The sequence below is a fragment of the Sorex araneus genome, chromosome 11 (assembly GCF_027595985.1).
Source record: "Sorex araneus isolate mSorAra2 chromosome 11, mSorAra2.pri, whole genome shotgun sequence".
Lineage (NCBI taxonomy): Eukaryota > Metazoa > Chordata > Mammalia > Eulipotyphla > Soricidae > Sorex > Sorex araneus.
The window spans coordinates 29,039,572-29,055,915 of NC_073312.1; the positions used below are offsets into that span (position 1 = coordinate 29,039,572).

The 16,344-nt window shown below is 58.6% G+C and overlaps 2 protein-coding genes across 2 annotated transcripts in view; both read right to left on the minus strand.

Annotated features, from left to right (window-relative positions):
• Positions 1–192: 192 nt before the first annotated feature.
• ANKRD2 (ankyrin repeat domain 2) lies at positions 193–6,854 on the minus strand. Its single transcript, XM_004616370.2, has 9 exons — positions 6,627–6,854; positions 4,837–4,935; positions 3,388–3,543; positions 3,070–3,177; positions 2,544–2,642; positions 2,098–2,196; positions 1,305–1,403; positions 1,117–1,215; positions 193–448 (listed from the first exon to the last, which is right to left on the minus strand). The coding sequence occupies exons 1-9, from the start codon at positions 6,699–6,701 to the stop codon at positions 299–301; spliced, it is 984 nt and encodes a 327-aa protein (XP_004616427.1). The 5' UTR covers positions 6,702–6,854; the 3' UTR covers positions 193–298.
• A 1,837-nt stretch (positions 6,855–8,691) lies between these two features.
• Positions 8,692–16,344, minus strand: part of UBTD1 (ubiquitin domain containing 1) — a 59,408-nt gene continuing 51,755 nt past the window's right edge. The window contains exons 2-3 of the mRNA XM_055118973.1: positions 11,108–11,335; positions 8,692–9,708 (exon numbers count right to left, since the gene is read on the minus strand). Coding sequence (XP_054974948.1) covers positions 9,323–9,708; positions 11,108–11,335 — 614 coding nt within the window. The 3' untranslated portion in view covers positions 8,692–9,322. The remainder of the gene's footprint in view (positions 9,709–11,107; positions 11,336–16,344) is intronic.

The window sequence follows — 16,344 nt, forward strand, 5'->3', positions numbered from 1 at the left end:
GGTTCCCCAAGCCAGGAGTGCTTCCTGAGCGCAGAGCACCCCTGAGCATTGCTTGGGTGTAGCCCAAAACACAAACCAAAACAAGACAAAAAACAAAACCAAGGAGCGAGCTGAAAAATCCCAGGGCACACAGATGAAATAACACACACACACAAACACACACATCACAAATAGCAAAAATGATTTATTTTGTATTGCAGTAGCATGTGGGCACCTCCAGGTGAAAACGCAGAGGAACTGCTGGGTGCTGGCTCTGTGCTCATGCTGCCCGCCTCTGGCTGCCCGCGGAGCAGGGCATTTACCGGGCTGGCACAGGCTGGGGGGTCTCCCGTCCGCTCTCAGCAGGTCCCTCCAGCCCGTTCTGCTCTGAGTCGAGCTCGGGGTGCTCCAGAGCGTGGAGGGCATCAGCCTGCCACAGCTGCACCAGGTCTGCGGGGGTCTTTCCTGCCTGCGGGAGCCCAGAGGGGGCCCTGTCAGTGCTCTGAAGTCTGTTCGAGGAGGGGCTCCTCCACGCTGAGGGTCCCCAGGCTGGGCCACGCCAACGCCTGGGGGTCCGTGTGAAGGCATGTTGGCTCGAAGCAAGATGGCATCTTGGGGTGCTGCTTAGATTCCTACCAGGCACAGGGCAGCACCCCCACCACAGAGGATTCTCTGGCCCCGAACAGCATCGGTGCCACCGTGTGAGGCCCTCAACTACCCCACTCCCAAAGCTTCCTGACTTTCCCATCACCCCTTCACTTTTCTAGGGGCAGGGGGACTCTCCCCATTCCTTTTTTTGTGGTTCCTCTGGACCCGTAAATAAGTTTGCATGAGGGACAGGGACTCCAAAGAAAACCTAAGGACCACCAGGACCAATGGAGTATGCCGGGGTCAGCGGGGCCATCAACTTCCAGAGCCCCCTACTTCTGTCCTCCAAGATTGAGGCTTTCCTGGATCCAGGCATTAGAACCCCCTGTGGTCTATTTGGGGGAGATTTAGGAAGTGCCCCTCAAAGACTGTTTCTCTGCACTGGAGCTCTGGACAGAGATGGGCCAGCAAGCTGGGGAGGTGAGAGGCCGCACATGCTGGGGTTGCCGCCCCCTGCTTCCCGCGTGTCCAGGGGCAGGAAGGACTCACCAAGTTCTTGGTGGTCATGTCAGCCCCGTGCAGGAGCAGCAGTTTAATGATCTTGTAGCGGTTGAGCCTCACGGCGTCGTGCAGGGCGCTGTCCCCTTCCTAGACCCCGGATGACAATCAGCACATGGGCCTCTGTGGGAACTCTTGGGGACAGGGGTGGGGGGGAGCAGCGGGCGTAGGGCACTCACCCTGTCCTTGGCGTTGATGTCCAGGCCCAGGGACAGGAAGTGCTCCACGATCTCTGTGTGCCCTGTCCGGACCGCCACGTGCAGGGGGGTGCTCAGGAGCTGGGTGGGGAGGAAGAGCAACCCCTAGACTGGGGGACCTCTGGGTGGGCTTTTGCCCTGACTCTCACACTAGTATCTGACCTGAACCCCGAGAGAGGCAGTGCTGTAGTCGCCCTGATCCTATCCAGTGGCACTTTCTGTTGAAAATTTTTTTAAAAAATATTTTTTATTGTAGTTTAGGTGACATGCTTACAACGACGATGACAGTCAGGATTGTGATGTGCAGATACTGCACCTTCACCACCACCAGGGGCCCCAGACCTCCACCACTGTCCTGAATTTTTATTCCTGCAGTGAAAGTTCCTGCAGGGCATTTTCACAGATGAAGACCCAAGAGGTCGAGGTTGTGCCTTGTCTAAGGCCACACCAAAGGAATGAACAGAGAAATGGCCAGTGAATAAATGAGGGCCTGGAGGCTCGATGGACAAAGGCACGTGATAGATGGCACAGATGGGCAAACTCTGGGGTGCTTCCAGAGTCCCCCCCCATAATGGCTCTCTTCTCCCTGGCGTTTGTGCCTCCTGCTCCCTGCCCCAAGAGAGTGGTCCCCAGGCCCTGCCATTGCCATAGGGACCCTTCCTCATCTCCGCAGCAATTTGAGCAGCTCCTTGGCAAGCTCCTCTCCTTCCTGTGCATTTCTGCCATTGTCCCGTCCCCTGGTTCACAGGATCCCAAGAATTACTTGTGGCCTCACCTTATCCCTCAGGCTGGTGTCTGCTCCTCGGCTTTGCAAGAGTTTCACCACGTCCAGGTGCCCCCCGCGGCAGGCCCAGTGCATGGCTGTGCAGTCCAGCTGGAGGGGAAGGTGGAGCCATTGCAGAACACCAGGGAAGGAGGTGCTGGGGGATGAGGGGGACGGACCCCAGGCTGGAAATCAGGAACAAACCCAGGGGAACGGGGCAGGGATACCCTGTGCCTGGGAGTGCACGAGGCAGAGCAAGAGCACCTCTGGGGCCCAGCAAGCCCAACCCCGACTTACAGAGGGGGCTCAGGGAGGAGCTGGGGCCCGCCTAAGGCCCTACAACCCACTAGACCTGGGGCTTGGCCCCTGTGGCAAACCCTGGTGGCCCGGATTTGCAGGAAAAGGTTGATTCTGGCCGCACCTCCAGCCTCCCACCTAGTCCTGACCCTCTTGCTCACCCGGTCCTGGAAGTCCACAGTGGCTCCACTCTCCAGAAGCTTCTCCAGGATGTCTGTGTGGCCCTCCAGGGAAGCTCGATGTAGGGCTGTCCTGCGGAACTGTTCCCAGAGACGCTATCAGAGTTGGAGCTTCCACGCGAAGAGCCACCGGGGCGGAGAGCCAGGCTGCCCCCAGCTGGACGCTGAGCCCTGGGCAGGGTTCCCAGGTTCTCTGCCTACGGCGCCTCAGTGCTCTGCCCAGACCTGTCTCAGAGCCCTCTGATCTTAGGGCCAACCAAGCTCACGAGGCAGGCTCTGCCACGATTGCCTTTGTACTGTTTTATAGGGGGTCCATCCCCGGTGGTGCATGGGGGCTACGCCCAGCTCAGTGCTTGGGGAACCACGTGGCATTCGTGCCTCCCTATGTTGAAAACAGCCAGATAATTTCTCTAAATCCCTGCATGAGAAGAGGGCGTCCCATATCCCACAGGTGTACAGAAGGCAGGTGGGGCGGCACTCAGAGGGCACAGGGCAGAAGGCATCTCACCTGGTCACAGGTGTCCGCGGACCCCCCGTCAGTCAGGAACTTTTCAATGACCTTCATGTTCCCCTCCACTGCCGCCTTTAGGAATGTCTCATCGTCCACAGGGCCCGTCTAGAGAACATACGGGTTCTCTGTATGTATGTATGTATGTATGTATGTATGTACATGTGTTTGTCTGGAGGGGGGCTCCAGGGCCTTCCCGCACTCCCTCACTCAGTCCCTGACACATCCTCCCAGGACCCTCACCAGCTCCTGGAGCTCCAGGGTCCTAGGGTCTCGCCTGCGCCCCCAAGTCCCCCCACCATCCTCCCAGGACCTCACCAGGTCCTCAGGCTCCGGGGCCGGCTCCGGGGCGTTCAGGGCCTCCCGCTTCTTCTGCTTCCGCTTCTTCCGCAGCTCGATGAGGTTCTGGATGCCCCCCACGTCGATGATCTCCCGTCGCAGATCCAGGGACGTCTTGCGCACGCGTTCTTGGCCCTTCATGGGGAGGGCCCATCAATCCCCCCACACTGGGCAGAGTTGGGGGGCCTCGGGGACCCTCCAAGCTAAGCTGGAGGGGAAGGCTTTCTCGAGAGAGTCCAGTGTAGTTCCTGCACACTAGGTGGCCAGGACACTCAGAGCAGGGGCCAGGGAGGCGTAGGCGCCTGTGGTCAGGGCCTCAGTGTCATGTAAGAGGGACTCTCTGGGATAGGCCTCAGCCCGGGGCTCCTATAGGGCATCTGAATGCTCAGTTCTCCACGCATGGCCATGAAAGCTATCCCTCTCCGTGCTGGTGTTCAAATGGAAAAGTGACAAGCGTCCCAGAGGGGCCCCTGCTCGGGCTCTGCTCTGGCTGCTCAGACACTCGGGCCCAGGGCCCCTGGCTTTCCAGCCCATGGGGAGCACTCCTGTGACACTCAGCCTTCTAGCCCACCTCTCAGGCTCCACAAACGATCCCCTGGGATTTTGTTCCCTGGGAGAAGGGGGCCCTGCAGGTCTGGGGGGGCTGGGCGGTCTGCTGAGAGTATTTATCTGTGTGTGCATGTGTGGATACACATGTATATGTCTGAACTTATGTTCATCTGTTGTCTATGTAGGGGTTTATATGGATTTGCGTCTGTGCATTAGTATGTGTGCCTGTGTGTATCTATGTATGTGTTTGTATGTATGTATATATGTGCCTGAATTTGTGTGCCTGTCTGCGTGTATGTGTGTCTGCGTGTATGTGTGTCTGTGTGTCTATATTGTGTTCCTGTATGTGTACATGTGTTTCTGTGTCTATATGTGCCTGTATATGTGTATGTATGTGTATATGTATGCCTGTAAGCATGTGTGTATATGTGTGTGTCTGTATTTATGTGTGTGCCTCTGTACATGTGTATGTGTAGGTATGTGTAGATGTGTGTGTCTGTGTATAAGTGCATTTCTGTGTCTATCTGTGTCTATATATGTGTCTCTGTGTGTCTCTGTGTATGTATATTCCTTTATATGTATGTGCATATGTGTGTGCCTATGTGTCTATAAGTGCATTTCTCTGTGTCTGTGTATATGTGTTTCTGTTATGTGTACACCTGTGTCTATGTATATGTGTGTGCCTGTGTGTCTGCCTTCATCTGTATGTGTGGGCCTATGTACGTATATAGTACCCTGTAAGCATGTATGTGTATCTCTGTGTGTATGTCTGTATTGTGTACCTATGCATATGTGTATGAGTGTGTTTGTGCCTATGTGTTTATAAGTTGTGTATGTGTCTGTGTGCCTGGCTTGTGTACTGTGCAGGAGCAGACATACCTTCACTTGCTGTAAGGCCCGGTTCTGAGCCCCGAGGCGCTTCTCATCCTCCAACACCAGCATGTCCATTGCCATCTTCGGGGGCGGTTTCTGGAGTTTCTGGTGAATTGGGACATGGTGGAGGTTGCCCGCAGCATGTGGGGAGGCAGACAGCCCCCCACTATTCCAAGGACACCTGCCAGGTGTGTGACCTCAGGACCCTTATTCTGCCCCACTCCTGGCTGGTCCCGGGGTTCCCAGCACCTCATCAGCTCACCCCGAGGCTGGCTCAGACACCTGCCCACTTGCAGCCAGCAAAGTGAAGGGCGCCTGCAGGGACACTACAGAATTATTGGCTCACATGGAGTGCTCAGAAGACTGAGGCACAGTTCCCCAGGGTTCTCAGCCTGCTGGCCTCAGGATGTGGGGATACACTGGCACCCTGCAGTCTCCAGGGGCCTCCGGGCCGCACCCAGTGGCGCTCAGGGACCATGTGGTGCTGGGGACTGAAGCAGGGTCAGCCACACACCTTAACCCTTGGACTCTGGCCCCCAGGGAAACTTGTTTTGTTCTATTTGGGGGCTGCACTCAGCGGTGCTCAGCCTCACTCCTGGCTCTGCACTCAGGAATCATTCCTGGCGGGCCTGGGGATCAAAGGTGGGTCAGCTGTGGGCAAGGCAAGTGCTAAACCCCCTGTACTATCTCTGGCTGCTGGAGTGACTTTTTACGCCATGAATTAGATTCACCTTTTCGAGCACTGAGGTTCTTCTGACTCTTCTGTTCCTACACTACACTGGGGGAGGGAGGCTGGAGAGGTAGTAACAGTAGGTCCGGCGCCTGGATCCCCTGCACCCAGGATGGGCCCAGAACCCTACCAAGAGTGGTCCTTGATCACTGCCTGGAGGTGGGAAGGCAGGCTGTGGGTCCGGCTGCCACGGGCCGGCTGCTCTATGTGCCAGGTGCCCGCAGTGTCCCCTTGCAGGGTCCCTGGTCCAGGGCAGCATGACTCACCTGGTGGCTCTGCCAGCACATGCCAAGGGGGGAGGGAAATACATTCCTGTCAGTGTTCAGCTCTTCTGGCCCCTCAGTCCCTCTCGGCCCCGGTGCCCACACATGAGAGTCTCCCTCTCCATCGGAGCCCACATTTCCTCCAGTAAGGAGCCATCCTCGAGGCTGGCGGAGCTGCCTGTCCCCCTGGCTGGGAGCGCCCACCGAGTCTCCTGTCTTTTGCCCCCAGTTGGTGCCCGCTGCCCGTCCTTTCTCCCGACATCCAAACCCCTGTCAATTCCCAAGCGGGAGCACTCCCGGCCCCTCTGTGCCCTCTCCCCTCTAGCCTCCGTGTCTCCACTGCGCTGACAGGTGCTGGCCAGCACAGGAAAGGTGGCATAGGAGGGGGTGGCCTCTCAGAGCAGCTTAAGGGACACGGGGGATGGGGCCAGCATCCTCCTACCCTCTCCTTTATCCCAGCAGAGGCGGAAGGGCCCGTCACACCCTCCTCCCTCCAAGGAGCGTGGCTGACAGGCGGGACCCCTGGCTTCTCTCTCCCAGGATGTCCCTCTGCTGCCCTGCAGGAGGGTCTCTGCTCCCCGCCTGCAGCTGGGGGCTCTCGGCACTCACGCTTCCAGCAATCCCAGCAGGGCCACTGTCCGGCTGGGTCCAGCCCGGCCGGGGGGCAGGGTCCAGGGCGGTGCACACTGGCACACGCCGCCCAGCTCTCGGTTCTTGGGGCTGAAGCCCTGTCCTGGGGCAGGGATGGGGTCCGCTGGGCTTCCCCAGCCCACCCCCGCCCCGCAGCCCAGCCCAGCCCCTACCTCCTTCTCCTCCTCCTGCGCCAGGCGCTGCTCGATGAGCGCCGTGGCCGCCTGCACGGCCTCGGGGGTGGCCATGGCGCTGCCGGTCGCTGCTGCGGGGCCGCGGGGCCCCGCGGGCCTTTATAGCAGCCCGGGGCGGCCACCCCCGCGCTGCCGGGCGCCTTCGCCGTGAGCTCACCAGCCCGATTCTCCTGTCCCCTTCACCCCGGGGCGCCCGGGGAACCCCGGCCCGGCGCTGCCCCCTGCTGGACGGTGCGGGCGCGGGCGGCCCCACAGCGCCCCCTAGTGCGGCCTCGGGGCGGGAGCCAGACCAGAGACCCGCCGCGTTGGAGCCGCGGCCGGCAGCGACATCCCTCACGCCTCGGACCCCAGGGCCTCCCTCATCCCCTCTTACGAGTTCCCCCTGGATCTGTCTCACCCCCTCTCAGGGTTCCCCTCCAGGATCTCCTTCATCCCTCTCAGAGACCCCCATGGTCTCCCTCACCCCTCAGGGTCCCCCCAAGGTCTTCCACACCCTTTCTCAGGGTCCCCCCACGGTCTTATCCCTTCTCAAAGTCTTCCTCATCCTCTCTCAGGGTCCCCCAGGGTCTCCCTCATTTCTCTCATGGTCCCCCCCAGTCTCCCTCATTTCTCTCATGGTCCCCGCCCAGTCTCCCTCATTCCTCTCAGGGTCCCCCCAGTCTCCCTCATTCCTCTTAGGGTCCACCCCCAGTCTCCCTCATTCCTCTCAGGGTCCCCCCAGTCTCCCTCATTCCTCTCATGGTCCCCCCCAGTCTCCCTCATTCCTCTCAGGGTCCCCCCTCAGTCTCCCTATTTCCTCTCAGGGTCCCCCCCAGTCTCCCTCATTCCTCTCAGGGTCCTTCCAGTCTCCCTTATTCCTCTCAGGGTCCCCCCCCAATATCCCTCATTCCTCTCAGGGTCCCCCCAGTCTCCCTCGTTCCTCTCAGGGTCCTCCCAGTCTCCCTCATTCCTCTCAGGGTCCTCCCAGTCTCCCTCATTCCTCTCAGGGTCCCCCCCCAGTCTCCCTCATTCCTCTCAGGGTTCCCCCCAATATCCCTCATTCCTCTCAGGGTCCCTCCAGGGTTCCCTCACCCTCTCTCATGGTCCCCCTAAGGTCTCAACCCCTCTCAGGGTCCCCCCAACCCTTCTCAGAGTCCCCCCAGCGTCTCCCTCACCCCCTTAGGGCCTCACCACTCTTGGGGGCGTGCCCTCTTCCTTTGGCTCAGATGCCATGGATATTGAGTCCTGGTTCCCTATCCGGGTTTCCCTTCAAGCAACTGGCCCCTTTTCTTCTCTGGTGCCCTGTGGCAAGTGAACACATGCTCCAACACCTGTTTGTCGGGGGTTTGCTTTAATGTTCCCTGGGGTACGGGGAGGGGGGCTCCACCCTGCCCCCAACCTGGGCGCAGCCCCCTCCCAGCAAGCTGCATCCATTCCTCCTGCGAGGCCAGCACACCCACCCGTCTTCTGGAGACGCTCCCGCGGGAAATGCTTCCGGGATGACGTAGCTCACACACTGCTGCCTCCGTGTGCCCGGGAAGGTGCTTCTTTGGGGGGCCTGCACACGTGCACACCAGCCTCACATTCTTTATCTGCTGCCATGCTTCCAAGGGGCCACACCCCTTTAGTTGTGGGGCTCAAGTGCATCTGAGTGTGGCCAGAAATTGCGTGTGGCATGGGATGGTGGCAGAGCTGCGGGATCATACTGATGTGCGTGGTGGCACCAGGGATCCAAATTGCCGCCTCTAGCCTGCACCGGGGACCTTCTAGCTACCAAGTTATCCCCTAGGGCCCCGGGCCTCCACATGCTGCACACGTTCACATGGGCGGTGCCCCTGAATCCCCCGCTCTTGGAGTAGTCGGCTCCTGTGAGGATGAGTAGGGTCAGGGGAAGTGACTTTTCTGAGGACCCATGAGAACATCGCCTTGAGCGCCAGCAGTTAGAGGCTTGCTCCACTTCCTTGCCGGGGGAGGCTGGGACCCTCCTGCTCCCAACCAGAACTGGCTCAGGGACCCCCACCGAGCTGCAGGAGGACCCCAAGTCAAAGTCAGGCAGAGAGAGGGGGAAGGAGCAAAAGGCTTTATTGATAAATATGCAGGTATGGTTGTACACAGGGACCTGCCGGGAGGCCACTGCTGGGCTGGAGACCCCCCTCCGCTGGGGTCACAGTCATGAGATGGCCCCGGCAGATCCCTGCCACACAGGCCGGCCCTCTGGCCACCTGCCTCCCTTCTGCCAATTGTGCTGGGGGCAGGAAGAGGCAGAGCGCAGCCCTGGGCTGCTGGCTCCTGGGGCCTGCGGCAGTCCCCTGCCCTCTGAGGGACGGGCACTGGGCCCAGGACTGGGCTGCCCAAGGCCGAGGCAGGGGGGCGGGGGAGGGAGACAGCAGCTGCTTCAGACCCTGAGCAGAAAACCGGAGTGATCTGGGCAGCAGCTCCAGCCTTGGGGCGGCCCTCGTGGCTCGAACCCACCACCCTGGGGGAAGGCGGGAGGAGAGGGAGGACCCTGGCCGATGTCACTCTCACAAGGTTGGCGAGGCCTGTGTGTGGCAGCACTGCTTCCGGGGTGCTGGAGGGGGGCATCGGGGAGGGACCCTCACCCAGCAGCCACTGGGCAGGCAGGGGGGAGCCCCTGGAGTAAAGAACAGCCCTGGAGGGCAGCGGTGGGCCGGGGGGTCCCGGGGTCCACCGGCTCCTCAGTCCTGGGGCGGCGGGGGCTGGTTGATGATGACCTGGATGACAAAGTCTTTCTGGATTTTGGTTTCCTGGAGCCGAGTGCGGTCTGTGAGGAGCTTGCCAGAGAAGAACCACCGCTGCCAGGACGGCTCGATGCCCTCCTGCGTGTGCAGCTGCCTCTTGAGCTGGCCCACCGTGTCCGGCAGGCTGGCGCTGAGCCTCACGTCCTTGCCCGTGGAGAGCCGCACCTTGAGCGGGAACTCGCGGCGCACGCTGGGCGCGGGCTCGGGGGGCTCCAGGCTCTCCTCCTCGGCGCGCTCCAGCAGCAGGTTCACGGGCGGCGACAGGCAGTAGATGGGCAGCTGGTAGCGGTTGCCCAGCTCGTCGTAGCACTCGCAGAGGGTGCCTGCAGGAAAGGCGGGGTGTCAGAGGAGCCGGCTCGGGGACCAACTGCCACGAGACTCAGCCGCGTTGCCCAGACACTCTGCTCTTGCAGACCCGACTCCCAGCATCGCTGGGTTGGGCCTGGTTGGGGGTGACGCCCGGCGAAGCACAGGACTTACTCCTGGCTCTGCGCTCGGGGATCACTCCTGGCTGTGACTGGGGGACCATACGGGGTGTCAGGGATCGAACATGGGTCAGCCACAGGCCAAGCCAGAAACCCTACCCACTGTCCTACTGCTCTGACCCTGGCATTAGTGTTTGGAGGTCAGGGCTGATGAAGAAATCAAGGTTTAGTGAGACCAGAGGAGGGTCCCTCAGCCAACAGGATCAGTGCCCTTACAAGAGAGATTGCCCATGACCACCCGCGCAGGGAACAGCATGGGTCAGGCCACAAGCCAAGGACAGAGCTCTCGCCACAAACCCAGTCAGCTGGCATCCTGACCTGGAGCTCCCCAGCTTCCAAGGCTGAGAGACGAGCTTCTACCATTACATCTGGGGGTCCTCACTACAGTGGCCCGAGCAGACCAATTGCCTGTTAGGCTACTCCACAAGTGTCCCCGGGCCAGTGGAGGGCGCTCCGGGCCAGCCTGCTGGGGCCGGCCAGTTACTGGCCCATTCAGCCATGGAAAATCACTTGACTCTGCCAGTTTGTTCAGCATCTCTTCCCCGAGCACATGAAAGGGCAGCTGACGGGAGCCAGCGTTCCCAGGAGGAGACAGAGGGCACAGGCCCTGCCCCTGAGGGCTTCGACCCCAGGACCTCACTGTACAGTGCGCTACACGTAGAACTGGACTTCTTCACTGTGTCTGCAGCGCCGAAGTCCCGGACCGGAGTAAACAGGGTCTTTGTGCCCGTCTTGCTGGATCCTAACAACCATTTTTTGGGGTGGGGGTGTCCCACAGTCACCAGCCACTGGGCAGTGAAGCTGACCACCTCCTCGCTTTCAGGCCGCAGAGCTCAGAAGCAGAGACCCTCCCACTGAACTCAGGTCTGTGTCAGACTCTCGGTTTGACACAGCCCCGGGGGCTGCTCTGAGTACGGATGAGATGCGGTAGAGGCCTCTATCAGGCACCCGCACACAGAAACCCCTCCCAGCAGCCCACCTCCCAGGTGTCTGGGGTGCCCGTGTGGCCCCCAGTCCCGGGCTTGCTCCCGTCACACTGCGCCGAGCCTCCTGGTACCCCTCTCTGTCTTCGGCAGCCAGGCTGACTGATGTATTTGCCACATGTCCCCACTCCTGGACTCTGCTCCAGAGGGCTGCCTGCCTCAGCTGGTCCCACCTCCCGCAGGCCCCCGGCTCTCCCCTGCCCAGCCCCGCTGCTCCCACCACAGCACTCCTGAGCCCTCGGCCCACGGCTCACCATGAGGCAGGGTGATGCTGGCACCATCCAGGATGGCCTGGGCCAGCTCGTGGTCATTGGCCTCGGCGGCATAGGCAGCGGCTTTGAGGGCATCCCAGATCTCCTTGCGGCCCTCGAAGGCGGGCGCCGTGTCCCAGAACTCGTCCCGTTTGCTCCGCAGCTGCCCGTCGGTCATGGGGTAGTCACTCTTCCATTTCAGCCGCTCCTTCTTCAGGGGCTCATTGCGGCCTGGGCAGGACAAAGGGAGAAGGCTCAGACCCTGGGGGCGGCAGCCCGGCCCCTCCCCAGCCCTCCAGCCCCCCGGCCGCCTGGCTCCTGAGCACTGAGCACTCTGGGCCTTTCCCTGGAGTCAGGGAAGCCACGGGAACTGGAGGAGGGGAATGCCAGTCAGCCCAACGTGTGTGGCCTGAGGCCGCCGTGGTGGTTCACATCCTAGTTTCACTCCTTCTCAGACTGGAAAGAAGAACATGTTCCGGCGGTGCTCTTATGATTTATGTGGGTTTTGTGCTAATCCTGGCGGTGCTTGGGGCCACTTATGGTGGTACCTGGGGGACCATGAGGTGCCAGGGCCTGGCCCCGGGCCTCCCACATGCAAGCACGTGCTCCAGTCCTTTGAGCTAGCGCTCTGCCTGTTTGGGGTGTTTCGGGTTTTGAGCTATATACCCAGCTATGCTCAGGGCTTACTCCTGGCTCTGCACTCAGGGATCACTCCTGGCGGGGCTTGGGTGGGGGCTATATGGGTACCAGGGATCAAACCTGGTTGGCTGTGTGCAAGGTAAGCGCCCTGCCTGCTGTACTATCACTCCAGACGCCCCCCCTCCCAACTTGTATTTTTTGGTGAAGCAAGATAGCTTTTATTGAATAAAACTTGCTAAGAAAAATGTGAGAAGAGAAAAAAAAATATGTGTTCAAGAGAGACTAAGGGCTCCTCCAGAAAAGAAAGGAAAGATATGTAGAGACAGCAAGTGAGATACATTGTTCAAGGGAAAACATGGGCTTGAAGAGCAAGCCGGAATTCGCTAAAAAACCCTGAAAATTCTAGAAACAATGTAGAAGTGGACTAACAGTGACTGCCACTGCTTCCGAGCCAACTTGTGCCAATGGCAGGAGAGACACCTCAGACCCCTCTGTTCACTGGCTTCTCGGAACAACACAGCAGATGGGAAAACTGAGGCCCAGAGAGCTGGTCATTTCTCCTCGGCTGCACAGGAACCAGCTGAACATGGGATTCTCTAACCGGAAAGGCCACCCATGATAGCTGACACACCACCTGCAGGGTGTGTGTGTTGGGGGAGGGGGTTGCTCCTCAGCATCCCACCTCGGCAGCAAGCACTGTGGCATGCAGACCTGGCTCCTTCCGGTTTCTGTATCCCATCTGTCTCAGCCGCACTAAGGTGGTGTTCTTAGATTTATTTTTATATTCCTGTCAGAGACGATTGAAAAACGTTTTCATGCCAATATAAAATTTTCTGCTTATTTCAACCTTGTGCACTTTCATGATTAAACATCGTGAGTAGGGGCCAGAGTGTTAACATAGCGGGGCAGGGCACTTGCCTTGCATGCAGCTGACACTGCCCCGATCCCCGGCAGGAGTGATCTCTAAGCACAGAACCCAAGCCCCGACAGGAGTGATCCCTGTCAAGCACCACCAGGGGAGGCCTCCACACCCAAAATAAATAAAAGAAAAATCATAAGCAATTGAGTCAGGTCGCTAGTACAGATAATGGGTGCAGAGGCATGAGGGGCCCTTTAGGGACTCCCACCTGGTCAGGTCCACTGAGCACTGCGGGTCCTGGGCAGCACCACAACCCCAGGCCTTAGCTTTGAACTGCCCAGAGGGGTCAGCTGAGTTTTGCTGGGGTGGGGGGGCGCTCTCCCAAGCACTGCTTGGGAAGCCCAAAAAACAGCAAACAAAAACCAGCAGTAACGTCTGATAATTAATGTTCCACCTTACAGTTGAGAAGATTAGTTTGTTTATTAAATCCAACCAAAATATCCCCACAGCATCTGAAGAAAACAATTCTGTTGGATCGCCAGAGCAAACTGCAGAGAGAGAGAGAGAGAGAGAGAGAGAGAGAGAGAGAGAGAGAGAGAGAGAGAGAGAGAGAGAGAGAGAGAGAGAGATCTGAAGCACTTGACTCAGTGGTAGAGCAGCTGCCCGGCAAGGGTGACGCTTCGGGTCTGATCTCGGCACCCCCAAGCCCTCTCCACAAACACACACTGCCGAAACAGAACAAAGAAGTGTTCAACTCCCACTGTAATTTGGTTCCTATTGGCTAGAGGCCCCAGGCGGCCCCAACAGTCTGGGCAGCAGGGAGAGAAGGTGCCAGAGGACGCCAGGATGTAAGTATATAACTTTTATGCTTCATCCGACTACACGCCGTGGCAGCCTGAGGCAGGAGGGATCTTCCTGGGTCAGCTACAGTGACTCAATTCCTTGCCCCAGGACACTCAGGAAGTGATGCGAGTGAAGGAAGCCCTTATCAGGAACCCAAAGGCCCTCCTGAGGGTTACCAACCCGCTCACCTGCGCAAAACTCAGATGTTAAGAGTGCAGCGGGGCTAGAGCCAGAGACACAGGAGAATAAAGGGCCCGACTTGCAGGCAGTTCACGCAGGTTCAATCCCTATGCTCCAAGCACCGCCAAGGGCCACTCCACTCCCGAGCACAGAGCCAGGATTAGCCCCTGAGCACGGCCGGTGTGGCCACAAAACAAAAAAGTGTTACTGGGCTAGGGGCACGAGACGGAGCTCAGGGGCAAAGCTAGCGCTTGCCTTGCATGTACGAGACCCTGGGTGCCATTTTCTGGCACCATTAAAAAAAAAAAAAAAAAAAGAACAAGAACATGTTCCTAGGCTAGAAGAAAATGGAAACCCTCCTTGAAGGAAAACCATGTCAAACCAGGCCGAAGAGGATTCCAAGATAAAGTTCCAAGAAAAATAAATAAGGTCATAGTTTGAAAGAAAAAAAACCTCCCCACAGTATACATGGGAATGAGAGAATCTGAGCGCCAGCCAACACTGTAGACAGAAGAATCAGGCTCGCGGAGACATTTTCACAGTCTTCAGATGGGGGATTTATCCCACGCAGATTGCGAAACTCCAAGTTTAAAGATAAGAGGTGGGGGCAGGGAAAGAGCTCAGAGGGGTGGCATGCAGGACGCCCTGAGTTCCGTTCCCCACACTGCCCTGCCCCTGAGCGCCACTCGGTGTGACCCTGGCGGGCCCCAGCACCACCGAGATCATGTAGGGCCACATCAAGCTGTCCCTGTGTAGTCCTAGGTCAAGGGTCACCGGGAGTGGTGCGGAGCCCCTTGAGCACCCCTGGGGAGCCCCCTCTCCCAAGAGAAACAAGAGCCTTAAACAACGATGAACAGGGAGCCAGAGTTAGAGAGCATGGGCAGGCAGAAATGAAAAAAAAACAAACTAACTAGGTATTAGAGCATCTATCTGAATTCTAGTTTTCGGGCTCTTGTTCTGTTTTGTTTTTAGAGTCACAACCAGCTTCTAACAGGGTGGTGCCACGGAACAAATCTGGGTTGGCTGCACGCAAGGCAAGCACCCTGCCTTCTCTCTGCTATCTCTCTGGTCCAGTCTAATATCTATTAATCAGAATTTTTAGAAGAATACAACAGAAAGGGAAGGATCACTTAAAGAGGTTGAATTTGCTCCAAACTGATTTATTAACTCAGTGTAGCACTGTAGCACTGTCATCCCATTGTTCATCGATTAGCTCAAGCGGGCACCAGGGCTGGAGCGATAGCACGGCAGGTAGGGCGTTTGCCTTGCATGTTGCCAACCCGGGTTCGATTCCTCTGTCTCTCTCAGAGAGCCCGGCAAGCTACTGAACTCAGTGTAATTCCAGTAAAATCTGAAACTTCCCACTCATACACAAGGAACCTGGTAAGTGGACTCTTTAGTTTATAGAGAAGCGGGGCTCAAGGGATGGCTCAGTGGCTGAACACAACTACCTCGCAAGCATGAGGTCATGGGTTTGATTCCTAGTGCCACCCACATATGCTGAGCATGACCACAGCAGCTCTGCCATCTGGCATTCCCCAGGCTGTAGCAGGCTGGAGGTCTCTGGAGTACGGCCAGGGTGCCTGACAGCCCGCATATGCCAGCAACATAGTGGCCCACACCTCGGGCACAACCACCAGAACGTGCCATGCACTGTGGTTGAGTGTGACCCCTGATGAACATGTGTGCAATCAACTAATGTGGGTGACCCCTGGTGAGCACATAGCTGAGGGTGTGAGTGACCCCAGAGGGCTCCAGGAAGAAGGTACGACAGTCCCGGCCAGCATGATCGTGGTGGCAGAGGAAAGGCAGGGGGAATGAGGTCTCCATGGGATCATGGAGAGACTCAGAGAAAGGGGCTGGCAGGCTGGTGTGAACTGCCCTTCACTGCTGACCGCAATGCAGGAGACAATGGAGGCCCGGGCTGGGGACACAGACCGGGTGACAAACTCACACAGACGCACGCTTCAGGTGAGAAGGGAAGTTGTGTGTGGCCCGTGTGAGGGCAGTGTGAAATAAGAGGACAAAGAAATATGGGTCCTGGCCCTCTGTCTCTGTCCCCGTCCCTCTGCACTGCATTCCCCAAACCCAGGTCACAGGCTGAGGCAGCGCTGTCTGTCCTGCTGAAGGGGCCCTCTCTGGGTGCTGGGGCTTGGTCAACCAGGGAGGACCCAGCAGTGACCCTGCCTGGGTCTCGGCCTCACCCCTGCTCTCTAGTGAGGGGCTGTGGGCAGCACTGATAGTGGACCGTGGGGCCTGCACTCTGAAGCCCCACCAAAGTCCCCAGAGAGCTTCAGGGTGGGTGAACATGTTCACATGTGAGAAGGTGGGGTACCCCGAATCTGGGTGCCCACCCTCAGGAACCTCTCAGCCTGAGCCAGCGACACCCTCCAGCTGTGTCTGCCCCCAAGGTCCCTCTCATACGTTTGCGGAAGGCTCAGAGCCACTCTGGCAGCCCACTCGGCCCGAGCAAGAGGGTTAGACCTTCCAGCCACTGCGGGGGAACCTACAGGCCCACTGCTGCCAACTGGCCGTTGTCGGGGGTCAGTCTTGTGGGGCCGAGCTCTTGCCCAGTGGAGTGTAAGAACTGGACAGAAAATGTGAGGCACAATTCTGCCAAGTCTGTTTCCAAAACAGCAGCAACGCCCACAGGGGGAAGAGGGAGGCGGGAGGGGTGCGAAGGGAAAGACGTCCCTGCCACATGGCAGGCCCAAGTCAA